The sequence below is a fragment of the Phoca vitulina genome, unplaced genomic scaffold (assembly GCF_004348235.1).
Source record: "Phoca vitulina isolate PV1807 unplaced genomic scaffold, GSC_HSeal_1.0 scaffold2, whole genome shotgun sequence".
Taxonomy (NCBI): Eukaryota; Metazoa; Chordata; class Mammalia; order Carnivora; family Phocidae; genus Phoca; species Phoca vitulina.
In genome coordinates, this window is record NW_022589705.1 from 65759349 (window position 1) to 65770847 (window position 11499).

The 11499-nt window shown below is 42.5% G+C and overlaps 1 protein-coding gene across 2 annotated transcripts in view; it reads right to left on the reverse strand.

Moving 5' to 3' along the window:
* The window catches only part of NASP (nuclear autoantigenic sperm protein), a 42855-nt gene that overhangs the window by 17535 nt on the left and 13821 nt on the right, over positions 1-11499 (reverse strand). For both annotated transcript variants that reach the window (XM_032430106.1, XM_032430114.1), the window contains exon 2: positions 745-795. In XM_032430106.1, coding sequence (XP_032285997.1) covers positions 745-795 — 51 coding nt within the window. The remainder of the gene's footprint in view (positions 1-744; positions 796-11499) is intronic.

Genomic DNA, 11499 nt, shown 5'->3' on the forward strand with positions numbered 1-11499 from the left:
AAACTAGAATAACATAAAATTGAAAATGGCAACCTTACAAAATAGAGATCTAAATCAGTAGAAGTATTCAAAGAAAGAATAGGTTAGCATTTGCCAGGCATGTAACGAATAAGGAGCAGAACTTTCAATTCTAATATTTTAATCAAATGTGAAAAACCTGGAGACATCATTGTCAGGACTCCATACTTTAAATTACAGACAAGTACCTCAATATTCAGTCTTTTTTTTATTTTCAAGATTTTTTTATTTTTTATTTTCCAAGATTTTATTTATTTGACAGAGAGACACAGCGAGAGAGGGAACACAAGCAGGGGGAGTGGGAGACGGAGCAGCAGGCTTCCCGTGGAGCAGGGAGCCTGACCCGGGGCTCATGACCAGAGCCGAAAGCAGACGTTTAACGACTGAGCCACCCAGGCGCCCCCTCAATATTCAGTCTTAACTGTTATCTATCAAAAATAATACTGCCCTTTGGGGTGCCTGAGTGGCTCAGTCAGTTAAGTCTGCCTTTGGCTCAAGTCACAATTCCAGGGTTCTGGGATCGAGCCCTACATCAGGCTCCCTGCTCAACAGGGAGTGTGCTTCTCCCTCCCATCTGCCTACCACTCCCCTGCTTGTGCTTCCTCTATCAAATAAATAAAGCAAATCTTTAAATAAATAAATAAATAAATAAATACTGCCTTTAAATTATATAGTTCTTAGTTTATGTTCCAGATATAAATCTAACTACTCTGTAAATAATCTTACCTCTCCACTTTATCTGCAGAGGTAGAAGGAGCAGGAGCATCTTCTTCAATCCTGTAATAAAAAATTAAGGGAAAAATAATTAAAAGGAAGGCCATTTTAAGCCTGGAAATTAAATAAAGAAAAATATAAAGCCATAATAGAGCTACCACTTATTAAATGCCCGATAGGATATAAAGATTTTAAAAGTAATATAATACATACTATTGGAGCCTGTATGTGTGTGTGTATATATATATATATGTATGTATATATATATATACATATATATATAATCAAATTTAATCTTTACTCATTCAAGTATCTGTTATAAATGCCTATTTGCTAGGCATGAGATATACTACAGTGAACAAAACAGTCACATCCTAGCTTTGAGTTTATGATCAGGTGGAAAAAGCGAAGTATTTGTTATAATACAGCATATGCATTCCTGAAAAACCTCACATTCTGTTAAACTCACTAAAAATAAAGTTTATGTTCTTTAAAAAAAGAAAAAAAAGCAAAGTGTCCAAGAGCATTCAGTTTTCTTGAAAAGGATTTTGTTTTTTTTTAAGATTTTATTTATTTATTTGAGAGAGAGAGAGAGATCACAAGTAGGCAGACAGGCAGGCAGAGGGAGAAGGAGAGGCAGGCAGAGGGAGAGGGAGAAGCAGGCTCCCCGCTGAGCAGGGAGCCCGATGCGGGGCTCAATCCCAGGACCCTGGGATCATGACCTGAGCTGAAGGCAGATGCTAAACCAAATGAGCCACCCAGGCGCCCCACTTCTGAAAAGTTTTAATAAACATCTTTAAAACATTTCATGGGCGCCTGGGTGGCTCAGTCGGTTGGGCATCTGCCTTTGGCTCGGGTCATTGTACCGGGGTCCTGGGATCTAGCCCCACATCCGGCTCCCTGCTTGGCAAGGGGCCTGCTTCTCCCTCTCCCCCTGCTCCCCCTGCTTGTGCTCTCTGACAAGTGAATAAAATCTTGAAAAAAAATTTGAGGGGCGCCTGGGTGGCTCAGTCGGTTAAGTGTCTGCCTTCAGCTTGGGTCATGATCCCAGAGTCTTGGGATTGAGTCCCAGGTCGGGCTCCCTAATCAGCAGGGAGTCTGCTTCTCTGCCCCTCCCCTGGCTGGTGCTTTCTCACTCTCTTTCTCTCTCAAATAAATAAATAAAATCTTTAGGGGCATCTGGGTGGCTCAGTCGTTAAGTGTCTGCCTTCGGCTCAGGTCATGATCCCAGGGTCCTGGGATCGAGCCCCACATCAGGCCCCCTGCTCGGCGGGAAGCCTGCTTCTCCCTCTCCACTCCCCGATTGTGTTCCCTATGTCTCTCTCTGTCAAATAAATAAAATCTTTAAAAAAAAAAAAAAAACTCTTAAAAAAAATTTCATAGTTGTGTTTACTGAAAAGATTTAGAAATAATGACCAACTCTGTAGCAATGAGTACCCCACCCCTAGGCACCCAGACTATACTCCTAAAAATCCATTTCCCACTAAAAGTAACCAAGACTCCATTGAAAAATAATAGATTCTAAGCTTGGGCAGGTCAAGTACAAAGGTGAGTTTGGCTTTCGTGCCAGAAAGCAACGAAGCTATATCTAATATGACTTAGAGTCATGTATACTTACAGTCATGCAAAAACGAATTGTAAAGCAAATATGGGGACTCCAGGGAAAATCAGAACACTTCTTTATATCATTTTTGCAACTTTTCTATAAATTTAACATGTTTCTTAATTTTTTTTTTAAAGATTTTATTTATTTTTTTGACAAAGAGAGACACAGGGAGAGAGGGAACACAAGAAGGGGGAGTGGGAGAAGGAAAAGCAGGCTCCCCGCTGAGCAGGGAGCCCGATGCGCGGCTCGATCCCAGGACCCTGAGACCATGACCTGAGCCGAAGGCAGACGCCTAACGACTGAGCCACCCAGGCGCCCCCCCACCTTTTTAAAAAAGATTTTATTTATTTGACAGAGAGAGACACAGTGAGAGAGGGAACACAAGCAGGGGGAGAGGGAGAGGGAGAAGCAGGCTCCCCGCTGAGCAGGGAGCCCGACGCGGGGGCTCGATCCCAGGACTCCAGGATCGTGACCTGAGCTGAAGGCAGACACCTAACAACTGAGCCACCCAGGCGCCCCAACATGTTTCATAATAATGTACAAAAACATTAGGGGCACCTAGGTGGCTCAGTCGGTTGAGCATCCCCACCTCTTGATTTTGGCTAGGGTCATGATCTCATGGTCATGGGATCGCCCTGCATCAGGCTCCAAGCTCATCAGGGAGTCTGCTTGGGATTCTCTCTCCCTCTGCCTCTCCCCCCCGTCACACCCTCTCTAAAATAAATCTTTCGTAAAAAATTTTTTAAATTGGTAAATAAAGTGAGAAAAATTTACAATACACTTGTATTTGCAATTTCTTTACAACACAGTTGTACTTTAGATAGGTTTAAAGACATGGTTGATTTAAGTTACTATATGGGAACGCTATAGATTGACCCCATGCACTTAGTATTCATTTAAATCCTTGGCATTTTGGGGGGCTCTCTGCTTGGCGGGGAGTCTGCTTCTCCCTCTGCCTCCTACTTGTGCTCTCTTTTTCTCTCAAATGAATAAATAAAATCTTTAAAAAATATAAATAAAACAGGGCGCGCCTGGATGGTTCAGTCGTTAAGCGTCTGCCTTCGGCTCAGGTCATGATCCCAGGGTCCTGGGATGGAGCCCCGCATCGGGCTCCCTGCTCAGCGGGAAGCCTGCTTCTCCCTCTCCCACTCCCCCTGCTTGTGTTCCCTCTCTCGCTGTGCCTCTCTCTGTCAAATAAAGAAATAAAATCTAAAAAAAAAAAAAAAAAAAAAAAAGAATGAATGAATAAATAAATAAATAAATAAAAAACAGGGCGCCTGGGTGGCTCAGTTAAGCATCTGCTTTCGGCTTGGATCATGATCTCAGGGTCTGGGGATGGAGCCGCACGTGGGGCTCTCTGCTCAGCAAGGAGTCTGCTTTTCCCTCCGCCTCCCGCTTGTGCTCTCACTCTCTAATGAATAAATAAAACCTTAAAAAAAAAAAATCCTTGTCATTTTTACCTGCCCTTTCATCACTTTTCACATATATCCCAAAGGTAATACCCAGATAAAGACATATATCATTTGTAAATATGCCCCCAAAGCACGCCAGATCTCAAATGAGATTTGAGCATGCTGTTAATTGGTGAAATAGAGAGGGGCGCCTGGGTGGCCCAGCTGGTTAAGTGTCTGACTCTTGATTTCAGCTCAGGTCTTGATCTCAGGGTTTTGAGTTCAAGCCCTGCGTTGGGCTCCACACTGAGCACAGAGCCTACTTAAAAAACAAACAAAACTGGTAAAATGGAGAAAAGTACAGTGGGGAAAGAGGCAACCTTACTACAGGTACTTTACTACCAAGTACTACTCAGAATTGGAATACATACTGCAAGAAAGCTAGAAGTATGAGAACAGAAGCTATAGAAGATAAAAGGGATCTCCTATGTGGACAATTACTGAAAACTCTCCACAGGTTAAAAACAACACAAATAGAATGGAGTCTATTAGTTTTCTACAACTGGGCTTTCTTCTTGTTTAGCTATAACAAATTTATGAAAAGAGATAACACATGCAATATGTACAAAAACAAATGATCAATGAAAAAACAGCTTATTCAATTCAATAAATATTAAATCTAATAGACATTTTAATTTTAGTACCTACTGTGTGCACTGGAGACAGACAGTCTCCAACCAAACAGTTAAAAAAGCAGAGGGGACAGGGGGCATCTGTCTGGCTCAGTCGGTAGAGCAAGGGACTCTTGATCTCGGGGGTTGTGAGTTCAAGCCCCACCTTGGGTGTAGAGATCACTAAAAAAAACAAACTTAAAAAAAAAAAGTAGAGGGGACAGCTTGTTTAGAAACACAGAGAAAGGGAGACGCGATTAAATGACACGTGAGGATTAACTATACTGGAGTCTCAGTCCCAGAACATGCTTTAAAGACAAAAATATATATTTTTTTAAAGTTGTCATGGGGTGCCTGGGTGGCTCAGTCGTTGAGCGTCTGCCTTCAGCTCAGGTCATGATCCCAGGGTTCTGGGATCAAGCCCCGCATCGGGCTCCCTGCTCCGTGGGGAGCCTTCTCCCTCTCCCTCTGCTTGTGTTCCCTCTCTCGCTGTGTCTCTGTCAAATAAATAAATAAAATCTTAAAAAAAAAAAAAAAAGTTCTCAGTTACTTTCAGCAGAATCCAAAATCTTTGCTTCGAACCCCTAATCCTTTTGTGAATATTATATTGGTCAACAAGTTTGATGAAAAACCCTGAAGAATGGGGAAAAAACTGGGTTGAAAATAAGCAGAGACTTCATAGCTAGAGCCACAGGGATGAAGCACAGTTTAAAAGGCAGTACACTTCAGGGGCGTCTGGGTGGCCCAGTCATTAAGCGTCCATCTGCCTTCAGCTCAGGTCATGGTCCCAGAGTCCTGGGATCGAGTCCCGCATTGGGCTCCCTGCTCAGCGGGAAGCCTGTTTCTCCCTCCCTCCCTCCCCCACTCCCCCTGCTTGTGTTCTCTCTCGCTGTCTCTGTCAAATAATAAAAATCCTTAAAATAAAAAATAAAAAAATAAAAGGCAGTACTTCTAGCTGCAGGTGAAGCACATAATCTGCCCAGAAACCTGGAATGATGGCCTTGGATCCTTATCTACAAACACTTTCTGTAATAGCCTGTTACGTTCAAATAGCTTCACTAAGGGGTTATTTTGGCCAGATTCTAACACAAGCTTCTCAAATTACCTGTGGTTAAAGGACCAGATTTTTTATTTCCAGTGTACAACAGATTTTTTTTTAAACAATCACTCCTTGCTGTTTTTATTTATTTTTTTTAGTAATCCCTACACCCAACATGGGGCTCGAACTCACAACCCCAAGATCAAGAGTCACATGCTCCACCAACTGAGCCAGCCAGGTACCCCATCAGATGAATTTTTATTAAATGCTTACTCCAAATTTTTATACTTATCTCTTTGTAGACCAGTAACAAACAGTTCACAAACCACTATTAGTCTACGGACCACCAATACTAGTCTACAGACCACACAATGTGGTAGTAACATAAATGTCCAAATAGAATATAAGCACTAAAAATGCTGTATATACACGCTACAAATATTGAGGCACTCCAGCGGCAACAAAAATACAATGTTTTATACCCCACACAGATGAGGGGTGAGGTGCAGTACTATGTAACTTTCACTATTAGCCATGAGGGAAGTTAACAGGTACCAGATTCACCCTCCCACCTCAAACAACTAAAAAAAATGGCCAAGAACATAAAACATCAGTTTTCAAACACTGAACAGCTAGTAGCACAGGACATTGATCTAAGAGAAGGGAAACAAATGAGGTAAGTCCCATAACTGTCCCCAACTTACTGCTTAGAGAATTTTGTCCATAGCAGAGAGGAACTCAAAAGGAGTCTGTCTCATAAAATTGAGACAAGAGTCTGGGGTTTGGAGAGGCCTAGGTGGCTAGAATTTACAGAACAGAATGGAGAAGAGATAGCAAGCTCCAGATACCTGCAGAAGGTTCCCTTCAGTCTTTGACTAACTACTGATCAGCTTCTACATGAGAAAACTACTGAGGCCTACGTAAGAGTTATTAGAAAAGCAAAGATGAAACAATCTTCAGAGATCACAAAGGGTCTAAAATAACTCACGTTCCCGGGGCACCTGGGTGGCTCAGTCAGTTAAGCGGCTGCCTTCAGCTCAGGTCATGGTCCCAGGGTCCTGGGATCGAGCCCCGCATCAGGCTCCCTGCTCGGCAGGAACCCTGCTTCTCCCTCTCCCACCCCCCTGCTTGTGTTCCCTCTCTTGCTGTGTCTCTCTCTGTCAGATAAATAAATAAAATATTTTAAAAAATAATAATAATAAAAAATAAAATAAAATAAAATAACTCACGTTCCCAATAGTCAGGGTAGAAATACCTGTACCACACGGCAAGTACCGTTTAGTAACAGAGTTAAGTTCCAGGCCTGCCTAACAAAACTTAAAGGCAATCCTCAAAAGGACTGAACTATTTCCAAGTAACTGCATCCCAACATCAAAATATATTCAATTTTTGCACTCAGCAATAACCCACACAATGTCTGATAAGTTATGTAAGTAAAAAAATTATCAGGCAAACAAAGAAGCAGGAAATTAAAATCCATAGTGAAAAAAAGGTCATCAATAGAAACAGACCCAGAAAGGACACAGATGATAAAATTAGACAAGGACATTAAGGCAATTATTTTAAATGTAGTCCACATGTTCAAGAATGTAAAGGAAAGCATGAGCATGAGAAAAATAAAAGGTATTTAAAAAAAAAGTAAAGACTCAAATCACACTTCTGAAGACAAAAATACACTTGATAGGATCAATCAGACTCGGAAGAAAATTACTAGAAAAAAAATTTTTTTTTGTGACAGGGATACAGCAAGAGAGGGAACACAAGCAGAGGGAGTGGGAGAGGGAGAAGCAGGCTTCCCACAGAGCAGGGAGCCCGATGTGGGGCTAACCTGAGCCTAAGGCAGACGCTTAACGACTGAGCCACCCAGGCACCCGAAAATTACTAGAAATTTAAAGACAGCAGTGGAAACTCCAAAATGAAAACACAAAGACTTTAAAAATAAATAAATAAATAAATAAATAGAACTTCGGGGAGCCTGGGTGGCTCTGTCAGTAAAGTGACCGACAAATCTCTCTTGCTTTCAGCTCAAGTCATGATCCCAGGGTCCTGAGACTGAGCCCCATGGTGGGCTCCACACTCATTGTGGAGTCTGCTTGAGGTTCTCCCTCTCCCACTGTCCTTCCCCTCTTCTCTTTCTAAAATACTTTTTTTTTTTTTTTAGATTTTATTTATTTGACAGAGAGAGACACAGCGAGAGAGGGAACACAAGCAGGGGGAGTGGGAGAGGGAGAAGCAGGCTCCCCGCGGAGCAGTAAGCCCGATGCGGGGCTCGATTCCAGGACCCTGGGACCACGACCTGAGCCGAAGGCAGACGCTCAACCGACTGAGCCACCCAGGCAATAAATACTTTTTTAAAAATAGAACTGCATGAGTCTGAAACACTAAGCAGACTAACATACATGTGGACTGGGGTCCCTGAAGGGATAGAGGTGGGAAAGGAAATATTTAAAGGGCTGGAGGAAAGTATTTAAAGAAATGATGGCAGGGGTGCCTGGGTGGCTCAGTCGTTAATCGTCTGCCTTCGGCTCAGGTCATGATTCCAGAGTCCTGGGACAAGCCCCATATTGGGCTCCCTGCTCGGTGGGGAGCCTGTTTCTCCCTCTGCCTGCCACTCCCCTTGCTTGTGCTCTGTGAAATAAATAAATAAAATCTTTAAAAAAAAAAAAAACAAAGAAATGATGACAGAGGCACCACGGTGGCTCAGCTGGTTAAGCGTCTGGGCTCAAGTTGTGGTCCCGAAGGCCCTGGGGTCTGGCCCCACATTGGGCTCCCTGCTCAGTGGGGAGTCCACTTCTCCCTCTCCCTTTGCCCCTCCCCGTGCTCATGCCCTCCCTCTCTCTCAAATAAATAAAATCTTAAAAAAAAAAAATGAGGGGTGCCTGGGTGGGTCAGTCTGTCAGTGTGTTAAGTGTCTGCCTTCAGCTCAAGTCATGATCCCAGCGTCCTGGGATTGAGCCCTGCATCGGGCTCCCCGCTCAGTGCAGAGTCTCCTTCTCCTTCTCTCCCTTCCTGCTCGTGCTCTAATAAATAAAATCTTAAAAAAAAAAAAAAAATGAAATGATGGCAAAAACAAAACACCATAAAAATAATAATAAATTTTAAAAATGAACGATGGGGGCGCCTGGGTGGCTCAGTTGGTTAAGCAACTGCCTTCGGCTCAGGTCATGATCCTAGAGTCCTGGGATCGAGTCCCACATCGGGCTCCCTGCTCAGCGGGGAGTCTGCTTCTCCCTCTGATCCTCCCCCTCTCATGCTCTCTGTCTCCCATTCTCTCTCTCAGATAAATAAATAAAATCTTTAAAAAAAAAAAAAAAAACGAACGATGGCAGAAACCTTGCCGATTTTGATAAGTATAAATCCACAGATCCAAAAATCAACAAACCCAAAGCAAAAGAATCATGAAGAAAAATACACCAAAGTATTTAATTGTCAATTTGCTGAAAACCAGTGATAGATAAAAAATCACAGGGGCACCTCGCTGGCTCAGTCAGTAGAACATCTGACTTGATCTCAGGGTGGTGAGTTCAAGCCCCATGTTGGGCATGAAGCCTACTTAAAAAAAAAAAAAAAAAGATATAAAATCAGGCAAAGGAAAAAGATACTTATATAATCATAGTAACAAATATAAGAATGATAGCCAAGTTCTTGTTATAAACAATGCAAGCCAGAAGATAGTAAAGCAGTATTTTTAAAATACTGAAAGAAATTATCAACCTATTCTATAGCTAATGAAGTTAATCCTTCAAATATAAGAAATAAATCTTCTTCTTTTCCTATAAAAGAGAGGATTCACCACCAATAGGCAATTATGAGAAAAAAAGGAAATCTAGGCAGAGAGAGACGCCTAGGTGGCTCAGTTGGTTAAATGTCTGCCTTAGGCTCAGGTCATGACCCCAGGGACCTGGGATGGAGTCCCATATCAGACTCCCTGCTGCTTGTGCTGACAAGTTCTTGAAAAAAAAAAAGGAAACCTAGGCACAAAGAAAGTAATACCAGGTAGAATGTGGATCTACATATAAAGCATTGACAATGGTAAATGAGGGCAAATGTAAAACATTCTTTTATTTTTTTAATCTGGTTTTTTGAACTTTAATGAACATTTGGTTCATTTCTAGTTTTTGGCAATTATGACAGCTGATGTGAACATTGCTGTGTACATATTCTGGTGGACAGCTGCACATTTCTTTTTAGTACAAACTGAAAAGTGAATCAAGTTATAGGTGTTTTAGGGGTGCCTGGGTGGCTCAGTCGTTAAGCGTCTGCCTTTGGCTCAGGTCGTGATCCCAGGGTCCTGGGATAGAGCCCCGCATCAGGCTCCCTGCTCAGCAGGGAGTCTGCTTCTCCCTCCCCCACGCCCCCTGCTTGTGTTCCCTCTCTTGCTGTCTCTCTCAATGTCAAATAAATAAAATCTTAAAAAAAAAAGTTATAGGTGTTTTAAAGATTTTAGAAGCAAAAACAAGCATTCCCAAAGTTATTAACATAAATATTTTAGCAATAAAATCACATATGGAAACATTTCTAAATTACAGGATTTTAAAAAGCTTCCTCTGGGGCGCCTGGGTGGCTCAGTTGGTTAAGCGACTGCCTTCGGCTCAGGTCATGATCCTGGAGTCCCCTGACCCTCCCCCACCTCATGTGCTCTCTCTCCCTCATTCTCTCTCTCAAATAAATAAATAAAATCTTAAAAAAAAAAAAAAAAAGCTTTCTCCATAGCATGCTTCTTTTGAAAAGCAGTTACTTAAAATACCCACTTTATCTTAGGGCGCCTGGCTGGCTCAGCTGGTAGAACGTGTAACTCCTGATCTCCAGGTGGTGAGTTCAAGCCCCATGCTGGGCACAGAGCTTACTTTAAAAACAAAAAACTGGGGCGTCTGCCTTCAGCTCAGGTCATGATCCCAGGGTCCTGGTACTGAGCCCCACATCGGGCTCCCTGTATGGCGGGGAGCCTGCTTCTCCCTCTCCTTCTACTGTTCCCCCTGCTTGTGCTCTCTCGCTCTGTCAAATAAATAAATAAATAAAATCTTAAAAAAAAAAAAACTTTATCTTGAACAGATTGTTTATTTTCAGACATCTGCTAGTGGGTTTACTACTGACAACCATTGTTTTCAACCTCCTAATGTGTTTAACAAAGAGCTAGGAGTACAAGCTATAAATATGTGTCAATTCTGCTGTTCTCTTGCTATTTGTTTATCCTTGCATTATCACCTTCAATTCACCATTTCTAAGCAGGAATCTTAAACATTGTCCATTTTGTTTTTTTGTTTTGATTTTTTTAAGATTTTATTTATTTGACAGAGAGGGGCACCTGGGTGGCTCAGATGGTTAGGCGTCTGCCTTCAGCTCAGGTCATGATCCCAGGGTCCTGGGATTGAGTCCCGCGCATCAGGCTCCCTGCTAGGCGGGGAGCCTGCTTCTCCCTCTGCCTCTCTCTCTCTGACTCTCATGAATAAATAAAAAAATAAAAAATAAAAAAACATTATTTATTTGACAGAGAGAGAGACAGCGAGAGCAGGAACACAAGCAGGGGGAGTGGGAGAGGGAGAAGCAGGCTTCCTGCAGAGCAGGGAGCCCGATGTGGGACTTGATCCGAAGGCAGACGCTTAACAACTGAGCCACCCAGGCACCCACATTGTCCATTTTGTAAGAGCTAGCTGAAACTGGAAAAAAAAGTCTTACCTAAGCTTATTGTGGCTATCATTTAGCAGTATATACAAATATTGGATCATTATGTTGCACACCTGAAACTACTGTCAATTTTATCTCATTTTTAAAAATCCCGGGGTGCCTGGGTGGCTCAGTCGTTAAGCGTCTGCCCTCGACTCAGGTCATGATTCCAGAGTCCTGGGATCAAGTTCTGCATTGGGATCTCTGCTAGGCGGGAAGCCTGCTTCTCCCTCTCCTACTCCCCCTGCTTGCGTTCCCTCTCTCGCTGTCTCGCTGTCGAATAAATAAATAAAATGAAAGAAAGAGAGAGAGAGAGAGAGGAAGAAAGAAAAAGAAAGAAAGAAGAAAGAAAGAAAGAAAGAAAGAAAGAAAGAAAGAAAGAAAGAAAGAAAGAAA